The sequence below is a fragment of the Lolium perenne genome, chromosome 7 (genome assembly GCF_019359855.2).
Source record: "Lolium perenne isolate Kyuss_39 chromosome 7, Kyuss_2.0, whole genome shotgun sequence".
In the NCBI taxonomy this organism is placed as follows: domain Eukaryota; kingdom Viridiplantae; phylum Streptophyta; class Magnoliopsida; order Poales; family Poaceae; genus Lolium; species Lolium perenne.
Genome location: NC_067250.2, coordinates 258,872,129 through 258,889,727, shown reverse-complemented (window position 1 = coordinate 258,889,727; position 17,599 = coordinate 258,872,129). Strand labels below are relative to the sequence as shown.

General features: G+C 44.0%; 1 protein-coding gene across 1 annotated transcript; it reads left to right on the top strand.

Moving 5' to 3' along the window:
• Positions 1–489: 489 nt before the first annotated feature.
• Positions 490–4,875, top strand: LOC127324168 (uncharacterized). The gene is made up of 2 exons (XM_051352173.2): positions 490–1,880; positions 4,489–4,875. The coding sequence occupies exons 1-2, from the start codon at positions 605–607 to the stop codon at positions 4,575–4,577; spliced, it is 1,365 nt and encodes a 454-aa protein (XP_051208133.1). The 5' UTR covers positions 490–604; the 3' UTR covers positions 4,578–4,875.
• The last annotated feature ends 12,724 nt before the right edge of the window (positions 4,876–17,599 follow it).

Here is a 17,599-nt window from a genome sequence, read left to right as displayed (position 1 = left end):
GGTCCTCTTGCACAGCCTAATCACCAGGTGCCTCCATCATGGGCCGCCTTCTTTGCTATGCGGCAGGAGATTCGAGACTCTACAATGCATCAGCTGCTGCAAGATGATCTGGTGGAGCACATATGGAGGCTCTGAGGCAACGCCAACGCCGACGCCAACTAGTCTGTCTTAATTTGTTTGAAAAATTGTGTGCTTTATTTGTTTCAGCACTTGTTAAACATTGTACTGATTATCGCCGAATTTGTTTCAGCAATTTTCGTACTCTTGTTTGCCGAACTTGTTAAATTTTATGTTAAATTTGTTTGAAATATGTCAAATGGTCGAGGTTGGGGGTTTCCTGCCGGGGGGACGGCTGGAACTTCGGCGCTCCCCACGCCAAATCTTCCTCCAATCCGGACGAAAATTTCGCCGGATTTGGGCGTGGGGAGCGCCAACGAGTGGGGATGCTCTTATGTGCGGCCTCCGTTGCGTTATTTGCAGGAACACCCTCAGCATTTCCAAATAGCTACCAGAAGTGCCTCCTTCTTCCCCCAAATACTCAAGGCAGTCACGCTCACTTTCTCCCGTGCTAGGGTTTCTGAGCGAGCTAGATTCCGGCGGCGTGATGGCCGGCGGCGCGGCAGAAGAGCGCCAGACGCGCTGGGTCCCTCTCTTGGAACCAATTCTCGAGCATGGACGCCAGGAAATGGCCTCGCTGCCGATCCCCGACGAGCTCCTGGTGGACATCTTCCTCCGCCTCCCAACACCAATCGACCTCGTCCGCGCCTCCGCCGCCTGCATCTCCTTCCGACGGGTCGCGGTCGACCGCTCCTTCATCCGACGGTACCGCAAGCTCCACGGCCCGCCCCTCCTCGGCTTCCTCGACCGACAAAAAGTCTTCTACCCCGCCATGGCACCACACCCCTTGGCATCGGCAGCCAACGCTGTTGCTTTGGCCGCCGACTTCTCCTTCTCCTTCCTCCCCGCCCCCGCCAGCGACTGGGTCGTCCAAGACGTCCGCGACGGCCGTGTTCTCCTTGACAGAACCCCCCAGTACGCCACTGATAGTACTAGACACCTTTTCGTCTTCCCGGAGCTGGTGGTTTGCGACCCCTTGCACCGACGGTACCTCCTGCTTCCCCCAATCCCTCATGACCTAGCCGCTTCCGTGGACGACCCACTCTGGACAGACCGGTTTCGTTACTGCGAGATCTTCCTCGCTCCCCCTGGCGGTGACGACGAGGAGGCATCTGCTGCTGAAGAGACGTCATTCAGTGTGATCTGGATGGCGCAGTGTACAACTGAGCTGGTCGCCTCCGTCTTCTGGTCCAGCACCGGACAATGGCGAGCCATATCATCCATGAGCTGTAGCGATTTGTTTTCTGGCTTGCTACCGTTGACAGGGTCGCATCACTTCTCCTGGCGACAATATTCCTATGGTTGTTTCTATTGGGTGACAGATTGGAGGGAAAGATTGTTGGTGCTTGACACGCAGACGATGGAGTTTTCCATTGCTGAGCCCCCACCCGAAGCCAGAGGTTTGCCCTGTGTGGATATAGCCATTGTGGAGGCAGGAGAGGGCATGCCCGGTATGTTTGTTCTTTCAGAAGATGCAGTTTACCTCGACTATACTATCAGGCGAAGTAATTGTGGGAGTTCTAGCCAGTGGCAACATGAGAAGACATTCTCACTAGATTCTAAGTGCTCAGTCATGGGTGCAGTGGGGAGGCACTTGTTGCTATATCAATTGGGAAACCCATCTCTCGGTGCAGGCTGTTTCTTGCTGGACGTAAAGACACTGCAGCTTGAGAGGCTGTTAGTTTCGAACTCCTCCAGGCCCTATGGACACATATATAGCAACTTCCCACCATCAATGTTGTCGACACCAGCAATATCAAGCGGTAAACTTTCTGTTGCTTCCTAGTTATTTCCTCTCCTTCATATTTATCATTTTCATACACCTTGTCTGATCTGATGCTTGCTAGTTCAGTATTGTGATTGTTAATTTCTGTTGACATAGTTTTGTCGTTGCTACATCTTATAGCAAAGCTAAATCATGCTCAGGAATATAATAGTGATTTATTCATTTGTCTGTTTAGAGTGTAGACATCTAGTAGCCATTTCATGTTAATTAGATAAGTAAAAGACAAGATCTTACACACTATGAGTACCATTCTTGAAACCTTCTGTAATTGTGAAAAACACTAGATCACGCCAATGCTTTCACCGTTTGATTGTGTCACCCTAGAAATATTTATTTCAGCCAACAAGACTTATCTTCTCTACTTTTTTGATTGATATAAGGAGGTCAGAAACGAGGTATTTGGTCGTAGTGAAGCCTAAACTGCTGCTTCCACTAATGCTTCCCTGCATTTTGATATGAGAAAAATTGAGGTGTTGAGCCTGATTAATTTCTCAGGAGATTATTCCCAAAATATGTTGTCCAATAGACTCTCCATTCAAATAGCAAAATAAATTGTGTTCAATTGCTTGATTTGAAATCAGCTGCTCGGGAAAGATTAGACATCTATGAAATTGACCTGCCTCTTTCTGTTATATGACCAGCACACTCATAGTTAGTTTGCCAACACAGTAATCAGTATGTACATATAATCAGGATAACCACGCCTTCCTGGTAGTACCTCCCTAGCAGCAGAATCTGATACTAGTAAAATGGCAGAAGATAAATGTACTTCTTATAGAACAAGTGGAGTGATCAATGTATCAGGACAACATGCTCGTGGAAGGATAAATCGATGGCATACAAAAACCAAATACGAGGAAAAGTAGAAAAGGAGCACTAACATGTATAGTAAACCCACTCTTCTTAATTAGCTAGGATTGCAACCGAAAATTGGGCATTACCATATTTATAGTTTCTTCACTTAACACTGCTTTAATGGTTATAGTAGATATGAGTCATTGGGTCATCCAAAATTAGTACTCTCGTTTTAACTTGGGAGCAACTTAAAATTTCTCAATTTCGTTAGTTAAATATTTCCTTAGTATAATGAGCAGCTAGAAGACCCTTTTTTTTCATAAAAACAAGTAAAACATGGTACCTCGTGCTGTTGTTGCTGAGTTCCACTGCCTTGAAGGTAGTTTAGAAACTTTCACAGTTGCATTTTTATGCTGGAACTTAGCCTTGTAAACTGTTCCATATGACTCTTTAAGCATCACAAGATTCCTCGAAAACGATGAAGTTGGCAAATGAACCTGCTCCCATGAGAAACTATTATACTCGGTAAATATAAGATCTGCTTGTCTGTGCTGTTTTACTAGCATATTTGTGATCACCATTGCTCTCTATTGAATTCCTTTCTGACGAGCCTTGCTTGGGTCGAGCTTCTGTTCTGGCCACCTCCTATTTTTATCTCTGCGGTTTCTACCAATGTCCTCACTGTTTCTTCTGTCAGCTAAATATCTCATAGCTTAATTCTGTCTTCAGTCTGCCAAATGGCAATTTTTTCCTGCAAATAAGACAACAGATTAAGAAGCAGTTAAGACCTTGCATGGTAATACAGACATTTGATTAGTGTTGGGAAATGAACCCTTACTTCCGAAGTGGAGCTCATTTTGAGCAAAACGCACAAAGTTTCCTACCAGTAGGGCTGCAAAGCGGGCACCGTTAGCGGGGCAGATTGGAGTCCTAATAGTGCAAACTACCTAGATTTAGAGTCGGGGCATGTAGTACAATTTGTACTTAAAGTTGGGACTTGCGCGACTACAGCGAGCCCGCATTTGCAACCCGACCTACCAGTCAGCTCACCCAATGCATGATCCTAGAACCATATTTTTGGGGTAAGGGAGTTAGGTAGCCAGTCTAGATTGAGCCTCTTTACAGGACTACTCATGGTTTAATTGGCGGAAGACACACATAGTATAATTTGTTGATTGTTGCTACTGCGACCCCTGAGTTTCTTCCCTTCAAGTTCTCTTGAGGAATAATTTCTTGATGTTTAACTGTATGTGGGTTGTTTCTTGCCATCATTGTCCATTGCAGATTTTCACCCCGTACTTTTCCTGTAAGCTATGTATAGTTCGTTTATTGTTGCTACTGTGATCTGATTATTTTCTTCCCTCGTGATCAATGCTAGATTTTTCTCATACTGTACTAGCTAATTTGTGTTGATATGAGGCACAAAGCTGCTATTTTTTTGCAGCCAAGATTTTCTAGGGGTTCATTTCTCTATGCATGCATGCATTTACCTCGCTATGTATTCCAACTTGCATTCCAATGATAGTGATAAAAGCATAAAAGTTTTGCACATATTTCAAGTTCTCTCGTGGTCAATACTATACCCATGGGACAAACGGGTAAAAAGAACTTCAGAATGTTGATTCTCCCTTTGTTGTGTGTGGTCTGTTTTAGGCCTTCATATTTTATTACAGTTATTCAGCACATGCTTTTCCTGTAATCAATTTACACAGTGTTGTTGTGTTCAGTTTTGCGCAGGAGGTCTTGAATATCTACAGTTTGAATGTGCTTAACTTTGAGATATTCGGCAGGTGTTGAGAAAAAAGGTGCTGGGGAGGAGACGCCGGAACAAGGCTGTGCCGCTGCAAGCTCAAGAGAACAGTCACCATGCTTAGAATAGTGCTGATGCAAAGGCTGAAGGTGAGGCTGATGCGATGATGATTAGAGGTGCTGAGGCTGCAACAGAGCTCGACAATTCATCACTAAGTTGGACCTCTTTTGTGTCCGTTTTGGTGTGTAAATATGGTCACCCAGAAGCGTAGAAACCTGGAGTCTTCAAGTTGTGTGCCTTGATCCGACAGCGATCGGTGCCTTGGTTTGTTGCGTAAGGTAGCGAGAGCATGAAGAATGTCCAGTTTCTTGGCATGTAGGTTATGTAAGACTATGTAAGAAGTCAAAGTAAGTGTGGCATTGTTGTACCTGCCATTGCCACACTACGGGAAAATCAGGCGCTGCCGTGCAGCGTTTCATTGCCGTGAGGCACTGCACGGCAAAGATTTCTTTGCCGTGTGGCGCGAGAGGGACGCACGGCAAAGAAATAAAGCACGGCAAAGTTTTATGGTGGCGCACGGCAAAGTATCGCCGCACGGCAAAGTTAGAAGTGCCTCACGGCAACGCGTTGGCGCACGGCAAAGCCCTCCAGAAGCGCACGGCAAAGAAGCCAGGACGGCAAAGATCCTTTACCGTGCGTTGCATTCTTTGCCGTGGTGCTCCCTTTGCCGTGCGGCCAGGAATAGTGCACGGCAAAGCCTCCTTTGCCGTGCGTTGCATTCTTTGCCGTGCGCCAACAACCATTTAATTTATTTTTCTAACTATTTTATTTCATCTAATACTTATATTTATTTTGTTAATTAGTTTTTCTTTTTGATGACTATTTATTAGACAATGTGCAATACAAAATTACTCTCCATGTTCATCCCCCCACATATATCAGGGTTCCGGTGCTCCGGCGGCCGTCCCCCTCCTTCCCCCCAAAACAGCGGGACGGCGGGTCTACCCCCGTAGATTTCTCCGCGCGAGGGTGCACAATGTACTTTTTCATTCTTTTAGGTTTGTTAGGGTTAGGTTTTAGGTCCAGTTGCAAGTTTTGGTGGCATTCGTGCTCCGGGGGTCATTCCCCCTAAAAACGGCTGTCTGTGGGCCTCGGATGGTCTACCCCCTAGATTTCTCCACGCGAGGTTCCACCAATATTCCTTTTCATAGGTTTAGGTTTGTTTAGTCCATGGACATATTGAAAACCATGTGTGGCACCCTTTGGCACAGTCTAGCCCCCGATATACCCGTGGCGGGACACTTCACCGTACACGTCCAGGAATCTGTTAAGTGTTATCGCCCGAAGGTGAGGGATGTCAGACCGGGGATCCATGCCATGCACCATTTGGTGAATCACACCTTGCATCACACTTTGACACATAGAATAGGCCCACATGCAAGATTTGGTGGGGTTCCGGTGTTCCGGCGGTCGTTCTCCCCCTCCTCCCCCCAAAACAGCGAAACGTGTGCCCCGGCGGGTCTACCCCCTAGATTTCTCCGCGCGAGGGTGCACCAATGTACATTTTCATTCTTTTAGGTTTGTTTAGGACATATACACATGGAGAACCAAGATTGGGACCCTTTGGCACATACACCCGCAGCTCGAGCCATTATCACACGATCGACGGTGTGCCTGATCTACTGGTTAGGGTTCGGTGTAGGGTGAGGGCTAGGGTCTAGGGTTTAGGGGAGCTACTTTTGCACCATTACACCTTTCATCACACTTTGAAACATAGAATAGGCCCACATGCAAGATTTGGTGGGGTTCCGGTGCTCCGGCGGTCGTTATCCCCCTCCTTCCCCCAAAACAGCGGAACGTGTGCCCCGGCGGGTCTACCCCCCTAGATTTCTCCGCGCGAGGGTGCACCAATGTAACTTTTCATTCTTTTAGGTTTGTTTAGTACATATACACATGGAGAACCAAGATTGGGACCCTTTGGCACATATACCCGCAGCCAGAGCCATTATCACACGATCGACGGTGTGCCTGATCTACTGGTTAGGGTTAGGTGTAGGGTTAGGGCTAGGGTTTAGGGGCTAGGGCTAGGGTTTAGGTTAAAGGGTAAGTATTTATGGTTAGGTATAGGTTTAGGGTTTAGGGTTAGGGTTAGGGTTTATGATGCATGGTTCTGCAGCTCCGGCGTCGTGGTTTAGGGATTTAGAGGGGTTTAGGGCTCGAAGCCTCCCCAGTTTAGGGTTTAGGGTTTAGGGGAGCTACTTTTGCACCATTAGACCTTGCACCACACTTTGACACATATCATAGGTCCACATGCAAGGTTTGGTGGGGTTCCGGTGCTCCGGCGGTCGTTATCCCCCTCCTCCCCCAAAACAGCGGAACGTGTGCCCCGGCGGGTCTATGATACGTCCAAAACGTATCTACTTTCCCGAACACTTTTGCTATTGTTTTGCCTCTAATTTGTGTATTTTGGATACAACTAACACGGACTAACGCTGTTTTCAGCAGAACTGTTCTGGTGTCTCGTTTTTGTGCAGAAATCCAACTTTCGGGAAAATCCTCGGAATTTATGCAGAAGGCCCTATTTTCCCAGAATACTGACGGAGCCAGAAGGACAAGTAAGGTGGAGGCCCGAGGGCCCCACACCATAAGGCGGCGCGGCCTAGGGGGGGCCCGCGCGGCCCTATGTTGTGGCCCCCTCGGCCGGCCTCCGACGCCCTCCTTCGGACTATTTATCGGCCTCGACCTAAAAACGCACGGAGAGAAGTCGAAGTCGCCAGAAAGCCTCCAGAACGCCGCCACATCGCGAAACTCCGTCGCGGGAGCCAGAAGTCTCCGTTCTGGCACTCCGTCGGGACGGGGAATTGGAGGAGATCATCGCCATCATCACCGCCAACGCCTCTCCATCAACCAGCCATGCTTCCCCCATCCATGTGTGAGTAATTCCCCCGCTGTAGGCCGAAGGGGATGGTAGGGATTGGATGAGATTGGTCATGTAATAGCATAAGATTGTTAGGGCATAGTGCCTAGTGTCCGTAATTGGTACTTTGATGATATTGTTGCAACTTGTTATGCTTAATGCTTGTCTCTAGGACCCGAGTGCCATGATCTCAGATCTGAACATGTTATTGTTTCATCACGATATTCATTGTTTATTGATCTTACCTGCAAGTTGTATACACATGTCGCTGTCCGGAACCGATGGCCCCGAAGTGATAGAAATCGGGACAACCGGAGGGAATGGTAGTGATGTGAGGATCACATGTGTTCATGGAGTGTTAATGCTTTGCTCCGGTACTCTATTAAAAGGAGTACCTTAATATCCAGTAGTTTCCCTTGAGGCCCGGCTGCCACCGGCTGGTAGGACAAAAGATGTTGTGCAAGTTTCTCATTGCGAGCACGTACGACTATATATGGAACACATGCCTATTGATTGCTTAGTACTTGGATACCGTTTTATTATTATCTGCAAATGCCCTGCTATGATTGTTACATGAGTTTCTCTCATCCATGCAACGCCCGTTCATCCGTCCCCGTGCCTACAGTATTTTAATCCTGTTGTTTACTAAAATCACTATTGCTGTCTTTGTTACTCTGTTGCTGTTATTTCACTACTGCTACTGCTATAAAACTGTTACTACTGATAAACTCTTGCGAGCAAGTCTGTTTCCAGGTGCAGCTGAATTGACAACTCCGCTGTTAAGGCTTCCAAGTGTTCTTTGTCTCCCCTTGTGTCGAATCAATAAATTGGGTTTTACTTCCCTCGAAGACTGTTGCGATCCCCTATACTTGTGGGTCATCAAGACTATTTTCTGGCGCCGTTGCCGGGGAGCATAGCTTTATTTGGAAGTTCACTTGGATTGATATTGTTCGCTGCAAATTCTCCATCATGGGTAAACCTCGCGATACTAAGGTCGCTATATTACCATCCACTACAAGAAAAGGTACAACTCTGAGTACCTCTGCTGCTCTTGATTCACCATCTGTGATTGATAAACTTGTTTCACCGCCACATGCTTCACATGCGGGTACTTCTGCTGAATCTGAAAACTCTCATAATATTGATAATATTTCTACTGTGCTTGATGATAGTGGTTCATTGGGATCCTTTCTAGATGCTACGATTGCTAGGTCTAGACAAATTGAAAATACTGAAACTCCTAATGCTACTACACCTGTTAATTCACCTGAACTTGATTATTCTAGTGATGATCCTGATGAAGATTATGTGGAGCTTAATGATGATTTTATTGAAAAATGCAATGCTACTACTGATGCAAGAAAAATTAAAAAGTTGCTTGCAGAACATGCTGTTAGATATAAACTGTCTCCTGATCCTAAGTTTGCCACATCTCCTATAAACATTAAGGATAAAGATTATGATTTTTCTCTTGATTTATCTCATATAGCTATTGTTGAGAAAACACCCTTTTGTGGTACTGAAAAAGAAAGTGTTGTTGAACACATGATTGAGCTATCTACTCTGAGTAGCTTGTTTTCTGATGATGTTAAGAAGCGTACTTACTTTGTTGCTAAAATCTTTCCATTCTCATTAAAGGATGACGCTAAAACTTGGTATAATAGTTTGCCACCTAATTCTATTAAAAGTCCAAAAGAATTGCTTGATGTTTTCTTCCGTAAATACTTTCCTGCTAGTGCTCAACATATTGCTTTGCAGAGAATCTATAATTTTGACCAGGGAGATGGAGAGAAATTGCCCGAGGCTTGGGCGAGATTTTGCTCTCTTATTAGAGCTCGACCTGATCATGATTTGGAAAAGCATGATTTACTTGATATATTTTATAGTGGACTAACCATTGAGTCTAGGGCATACCTGGATAGTTGTGCTGGTTGTGTTTTCAGGAAAAGAACTCCAGGGCAATATTTGAAGAATTATTGGCTAAAATAGGCCGGAATCATGATGATTGGACTACGCCTGAACCAACTCCAACGCCAATATTGAAGAAGAGGGGTATGATTAAATTAAATGATGAAGATATGAGGGAAGCCAAGAAGTCTCTCAAGGAGAAAGGTATTAAATCTGAAGATGTGAAGAATCTTCCTCCCATAGAAGATATATGTGAGATAATTCCCCCTTCATCCATGATAGAGGTAAATTCCCTTCAGCGCTTTACTAGGGAAGATATTCCGTATTCAAAACCTCCTGCACAATGCTTAGATGAGTTTGATAATTATATTGTTAAGCAAGAAAATTTTAATATGAGAGTAGAGAATCATTTAATGGAAAATTCTCGAGCTATTAGTGAATTGCATGATATTGTGGAGAGAACCTCCAATGATGTTAAGATGCTTGTTAAACATTTTCATATGGTTCAAACTCAAATTGATCAACTCACTAAAGTGCAAAATGACTTGTTGGGAAATAATTCTAAAGAAAAACATGCTTATGAAGTAACAACTAGAGGCGGTGTTTCTACTCAGGATCCTTTATATCCTGAGGGACATCCCAAAAGAGTTGAACAAGATTCTCAACGAACTAAAACTAGTGCTCCATCTAAGAAAAAGAAAAAGAAACATAAAAATGTTGTAGAATCCTCTGAACCTGTTAATGATCCTAATAGTATTTCTATTTCTGATGCTGAAACTGAAAGTGGTAATGAACATGATAAAGATAATGATAAGAACGATGCTTCTGATAAAGAAGATGTTGAAGAAGAACCTGAAAAGCATGCTAAAAATAAAAAGTACACTAAAGAAGATTTTATTGCTGAGAAACATGGTAATGAAAGAGAACCTTGGGTGCAAAAGCAAATGCCTTTTCCTGCTAAGAAACTAAAATCAAAGGAAGAAGAACACTATAATAAATTTTGTGACTGGATGAAACCTTTATTCTTGCAAATCCCTTTGACTGATGCTATTAAATTGCCACCTTATTCAAAGTATATGAAAGATATTGTTACTAACAAAAGGAAAATCCCCAATGAGGAAATTTCCACTATGCTTGCTAATTACTCTTTCAATGGCAAAGTTCCAAAGAAGTTGGGCGATCCAGGTATACCTACTATTCCTTGTTCTATTAAGAATAATTATGTTAAAACTGCTCTATGTGACTTGGGAGCCGGTGTTAGTGTTATGCCTTTTTCTCTTTGCAAGAGACTTTACTTAGATAAGTTGATACCTACTGATATATCTTTGCAAATGGCTAATAAATCTACTGCTATTCCTGTTGGTATATGTGAGGATGTTCCTGTTCAAGTTACTACTAACTGCTTGATATTAACTGATTTTGTTGTGTTGGAAATGCCTGAAGATGATAATATGTCTATTATTCTTGGGAGACCTTTTCTTAACACCGCAGGGGCTGTTATTGATTGCAATAAAGGAAAGGTTACTTTCAATGTTGATGATAGGGAGCATACCGTTTATTTCCCCAAGAAGTTTGATAAAGTATGTGGAGTCAATACTATTTCTAATGTGAGAACTATCAAAGTGGGAACTATTGATTGTCCTATATATGAGCCTAAAGAAGAATATCAAACTCTCGTGATTGGATCCATATCAATACAATTCAAGGTAACATGATTGATTTGAGGTTTATGTCTTCTTATGCTATGTAAAATTTATTTGGTGGCAAGACTTGATCAACCTTGTTAACAAATACTTTTTATATGCATAGAGGAGGTAAACAACATCTCTTTCTTCCTCCACTCGCTCTAGTTGCTGTAGCACTTTTAATTTGCAAAGTTCCTTAGTTAATTGGAGATTTCAAAAATTTTCCTGGCCAGTAATAATAAACTTAATACCCAGAAATGTGCATTTTTCAAAGTTTTCAAAAATTCACAAAAATTATACCGTTGGTCCTATTTTTCGAAGAGGCACCTGGGAGCACCAGAGGATGACCTGTGGGGCACCCCAGGGTGCCACACCACAAGCCGGCGCGGCCAAGGAGGGGGGCGCGCCACCCTGTGGTGTGGGCCCCTCCTTGCCCCACTTTGCCATCTCTTTCTCCCAGAATCTTCTCTCTCCCGAAAAAACTCGCACCAGGTTTCTCTCACTCGCGTTTTTGCTCAAGAGCTCAGGATTTTTCGATCTCTTTGCTCAGCCCAGATTTCTGTCTGAAATTTGGCACATTTGCTCTCCGGTATGTGACTCCTCCGCCTATCCAAGTAGAATTTTGTTTGGTTGAGTACATCTTGAATATTTTGCTGCTGTAGGTAACATGTTTAGTGAGCTTGCATGCTTGTTGTAAGTTGTATAAACTAGTTTTGATGCATGATTAGTACTCTAGCAAGTTCCTATAGTAGTTCCCCTTGATTATATGTCACCAAATCAAATTTTATATCACTTGTTGAAAATTTCAGAGAAGAGATGAAGAAGTTCAACTTTGGAGAGTTGTTCAAGAAAGGAACAACCAGCACCGGGAGGCCTTCTAGGGCCGCCACCCGGCTTAGGCGATCGTACAATGAGGATATCATCGCGCCTAGCTTCGCGCCCGAAGAGGACAACGGGGCTCCTAATGCTTCATCTTTTCCATGCTATGATTTTCTGAGAAATGCAGGGATATTGGATGATTTCTTCACCCTTGTCAATAGGGCGGGCTTAACCACCTACGTGGAAGACGAAAGGGAGCAATACTATATGCTCACCAAAATTTTCGTCGAGAGCTTCAGGTTCAACAACACGCAATACGAGCCGACAGTTGCATTCAAGATCTATGGTAATCCTGTTACTATGGAATTGGGAGATTTTTGTCGTGCATTGGATATTGCCCCTGTAGGTACAGCAAGGAGGATTGATGACAACCCCCGGGACTTGTTGGAGCTCTATCGAGGGATCACCGATGATGATTGTCGCACCATTCAGCGTGGCAAGATAAGGAACATTCAACTCCCCGCCATTAAGTATTTTGCATATTACATTGCTACTAGCATTCTTGGTAGGGAGAACACTAGCAATATTTCTAGTTACCATCTTGCTTTCTTGAATATTGCACTTACTGGACGGACATCTTATCATCTTGGTTCTCTTATTGCTCGCCGCCTGACTAACAGGGGGCCTATTTTTGGAGGAACTATTGCATTGCGCGTTTTAACACATTTAAGACTTCCTATTGATCCTAATGATGTGCCATTAACTCCTAGGAGGCATGACATCGCTGCTATGAAAAGCCATCATTTTGTTACCACTGATTCCACTTTAGATAATATGGTCTATAGAATGTTGTTTGCTGACGGGGATGAGAAAGAAATCCCTCTTCCCCAGACAGGTTTGTTTTGTATTGACAGGCAACCATGGTCGCGCACTAAGGAGGAGGTAGATGAACATATGAAGATACAAGATTTCCACCAGCAGCATGACTCCGAGGAAGCCGAGCCCTCCTATGACTACACCGTCACGTATCCGGGTGCTTCTTCTAGCACATACCCGGAATATGATCCATCTTCGTCATACTACGGAGATACTACCTCATGGGGTCGATGGGATTGAACTCCACTTAGGCCAAAAGCCTAAGCTTGGGGGGAGGTATACCGGCATCACTCATTCTTTGCATATTATGGTTGCAGGATACTTGTACATACTTGTTTAGTCTCTTTGAGTGGTTTTCTAATGAGAGGGAGATGATATTTGGGGAAGTGCTGCCTGAAAACAGATTCTGGACTGTTACTAGAAAAATTCGTGCGCACAGCCAGAACGTTATTTTGAGCTGCCAATTTTTGTGCAGGTTCCCCAGGTTGTTATCTAACTTTCATTAGTTGAACACTTTTCGAGCTGAGCAACGTAAGATTTTTGTAAAAATCGATTTCTGTACTGCTGTCAGGTTTTGGCAGATTTCTGCCATCTCGCTTTTCTGTGTTTCTTTTAGTTTTCATTTTCTTGTTCTTGCTTTGTTTCTTTCTTAAAACACAAAAAGACCAAAAATATTTCTGCTGTTTCTCTTCACCATTTGTTTATCTTGGTTTCTTGCATTTGTTTCGCTTTATTTGCTATTGCCAGTTTGCTATAAGAAAACCCAAAAAGATTTTGCTTTGTTTGTTTGTTTCCTTTTGTTCTTGTTCTCAAATTCGAAAACACCAAAAATATTTGCTGTTCTTCTTTGATTTTGTAAAGTTCTTTATGAGTTCAATGGTCTTCGGTGGCTGGAGCGTGGTTTTCATTTCATATTATCCAAGCTACACAAGTGAAAAGGCAATAATGACGATCTACGACAATTGGATTGTGGTGAGAGGCTGGTATGAACTCTATTTGTTTTCATTTTTGTACATATACTCATCCATGTGAGCATGCTTAGTTAGTTCATGTGAGGTATATGTTATTTGAGAAAGTCTAGTAGTTCATGATCTCTCATGTTTAACTCCAATTTATTAATATGAGTAGCATGTCATGGATGTTTGCTTGCATTGTTTTATTCATAAGTAAGTATGGCATTGTGGTATCCTCCTCTGAATAATTCATTTATATCGACTTGGCACATGCTCACGCATGCATATGACTGAACCAAGGTCAATTAAGCCTCGATGATTCATATTGCTTCAGAGTTCTTGTATCACTTTTATGCCTCCGTTAATTTATTTTGCCGCAAGCATGATTATGACAGTTACTGCTCTCTTGATTTGTCGCTCCCTAGTCTTTTGCTAGCCTTCACTTGTACTGAGCGGGAACGCTGCTCGTGCCTCCAAACACATGAAAACCAAGTTATTCCAGAGTGTCCACCATAAATACCTATGCATGGCATTTCAAACCATTCCAAGTAAATTCTCATGCGCTACCTTTAAAAACCTTCAAAATGCTTCTCAATTTGTGTTTATGTTTCATAGCTCATGAGGAAGTATGTGGTGTTTAGCTTTCAACCTTGTCATTTACTTTTGACGGACTCTCATATGGACTAGTGGCACATCCGCTTATCCAATAACTCTGCAAAAAGAACTGGCAATGGGATTCCCAGTCCCAAATTAATTAACTTAAATAGACACTCCTCCATGGTTTGTGATTGTTGGACGGCACCCGAAGGATTCGGTTAGCCATGGCTTGTGTAAGCAAAGGTTGGGGGGAGTGTCATCATCATAATAAAACTAAAATAAAAAGGCACTCCTTCATGGTATGAGATTGTTGGCAGGCACCCGAGGATTCGGTTAGCCATGGTTTGTGTAAGAAAGGTTGGAAGGAGTGCCACATAAACATGCAAATAATTCATGGGAGCCGCTCTTAGGAGTCCGGTTGGCGAGGTAGTTAGTGTACCCATTACCATTCGTTGATAACAACAAACACCTCTCAAAATAATTTTACTCCTGATTTCAAAAATGAAAAGCTCTAGCGCATGTTAATCCCTGCTTCCCTCTGCGAAGGGTCAATCTTTTACTTTTGTGTTGTGTCTCCATTCTTTCTTTGAGCACTATCTTGAGAGCACAACTGTCATTCTTAGTATAATATGCTTGTCCCAAAATATGATTGATTGCGGTATAACTTTGATGCTTTTATCTTTGACAATCACTACTTCTAGTCTTTCTATGAACTCCAGAGGTGCCTGGGCATTTATGTTTTGCCGATCAAATACGGGCAAGCGAGATACCACTTTATCATACTTTCTTATGAACATTGCAATCCTGCTTATATACATGATTCATGATGCTTATTATTAATTGTTGGTACCTCTTCATGATTGACATAGCTGTTAGATGATCTTATTTGCATGTGTCTTATTATGAACTGCTTAAGTATTAGCCATATCATGAGAATATATACATCATATGAGCAAATGTGTTCGTGAAAGTTCTTTTATCGCTCAGTTGTTAACTGAATTGCTTGAGGACAAGCAATAAGCTAAGCTTGGGGGGAGTTGATACGTCCAAAACGTATCTACTTTCCCGAACACTTTTGCTATTGTTTTGCCTCTAATTTGTGTATTTTGGATACAACTAACACGGACTAACGCTGTTTTCAGCAGAACTGTTCTGGTGTCTCGTTTTTGTGCAGAAATCCAACTTTCGGGAAAATCCTCGGAATTTATGCAGAAGGCCCTATTTTCCCAGAATACTGACGGAGCCAGAAGGACAAGTAAGTTGGAGGCCCGAGGGCCCCACACCATAAGGCGGCGCGGCCTAGGGGGGGCCCGCGCGGCCCTATGGTGTGGCCCCCTCGGCCGGCCTCCGACGCCCTCCTTCGGACTATTTATCGGCCTCGACCTAAAAACGCACGGAGAGAAGTCGAAGTCGCCAGAAAGCCTCCAGAACGCCGCCACATCGCGAAACTCCATCGCGGGAGCCAGAAGTCTCCGTTCTGGCACTCCGCCGGGACGGGGAATTGGAGGAGATCATCGCCATCATCACCGCCAATGCCTCTCCATCAACCAGCCATGCTTCCCCCATCCATGTGTGAGTAATTCCCCCGCTGTAGGCCGAAGGGGATGGTACGGATTGGATGAGATTGGTCATGTAATAACATAAGATTGTTAGGGCATAGTGCCTAGTGTCCGTAATTGGTACTTTGATGATATTGTTGCAACTTGTTATGCTTAATGCTTGTCACTAGGGCCCGAGTGCCATGATCTCAGATCTGAACATGTTATTGTTTCATCACGATATTCATTGTTTATTGATCTTACCTGCAAGTTGTATACACATGTCGCTGTCCGGAACCGATGGCCCCGAAGTGACAGAAATCGAGACAACCGGAGGGAATGGTAGTGATGTGAGGATCACATGTGTTCACGGAGTGTTAATGCTTTGCTCCGGTACTCTATTAAAAGGAGTACCTTAATATCCAGTAGTTTCCCTTGAGGCCCGGCTGCCACCGGCTGGTAGGACAAAAGATGTTGTGCAAGTTTCTCATTGCGAGCACGTACGACTGTATATGGAACACATGCCTATTGATTGCTTAGTACTTGGATACCGTTTTATTATTATCTGCAAATGCCCTGCTATGATTGTTACATGAGTTTCTCTCATCCATGCAACGCCCGTTCATCCGTCCCCGTGCCTACAGTATTTTAATCCTGCTGTTTACTAAAATCACTACTGCTGTCTTTGTTACTCTGCTGCTATTATTTCACTACTGCTACTGCTATAAAACTGTTACTACTGATAAACTCTTGCGAGCAAGTCTGTTTCCAGGTGCAGCTGAATTGACAACTCCGCTGTTAAGGCTTCCAAGTGTTCTTTGTCTCCCCTTGTGTCGAATCAATAAATTGGGTTTTACTTCCCTCGAAGACTGTTGCGATCCCCTATACTTGTGGGTCATCAGTCTACCCCCCTAGATTTCTCCGCGCGAGGGTGCACCAATGTAACTTTTCATTCTTTTAGGTTTGTTTAGTACATATACACATGGAGAACCAAGATTGGGACCCTTTGGCACATATACCCGCAGCTAGAGCCATTATCACACGATCGACGGTGTGCCTGATCTACTGGTTAGGGTTAGGTGTAGGGTTAGGGCTAGGGTTTAGGGGCTAGGGTTTAGGTTAAAGGGTAAGTATTTATGGTTAGGTATAGGTTTAGGGTTTAGGGTTAGGGTTAGGGTTTATGATGCATGGTGCAGCTCCGGCGTCGTGGTTTAGGGATTTAGAGGGGTTTAGGGCTCGAAGCCTCCCCAGTTTAGGGTTTAGGGTTTAGGGGAGCTACTTTTGCACCATTAGACCTTGCACCACACTTTGACACATATCATAGGTCCACATGCAAGGTTTGGTGGGGTTCCGGTGCTCCGGCGGTCGTTATCCCCCTCCTCCCCCAAAACAATGAACGTGTGCCCCGGCGGGTCTACCCCCTAGATTTCTCCGCGCGAGGGTGCACCAATGTAACTTTTCATTCTTTTAGGTTTGTTTAGTACATATACACATGGAGAACCAAGATTGGGACCCTTTGGCACATATACCCGCAGCCAGAGCCATTATCACACGATCGACGGTGTGCACGATCTTCGGTTAGGGTTAGGTGTAGGGTTAGGGCTAGGGTTTAGGGGCTAGGGCTAGGGTTTAGGTTAAAGGGTAAGTATTTATGGTTAGGTATAGGTTTAGGGTTTAGGGTTAGGGTTAGGGTTTATGATGCATGGTTCTGCAGCTCCGGCGTCGTGGTTTAGGGATTTAGAGGGGTTTAGGGCTCGAAGCCTCCCCAGTTTAGGGTTTAGGGTTTAGGGGAGCTACTTTTGCACCATTAGACCTTGCACCACACTTTGACACATATCATAGGTCCACATGCAAGGTT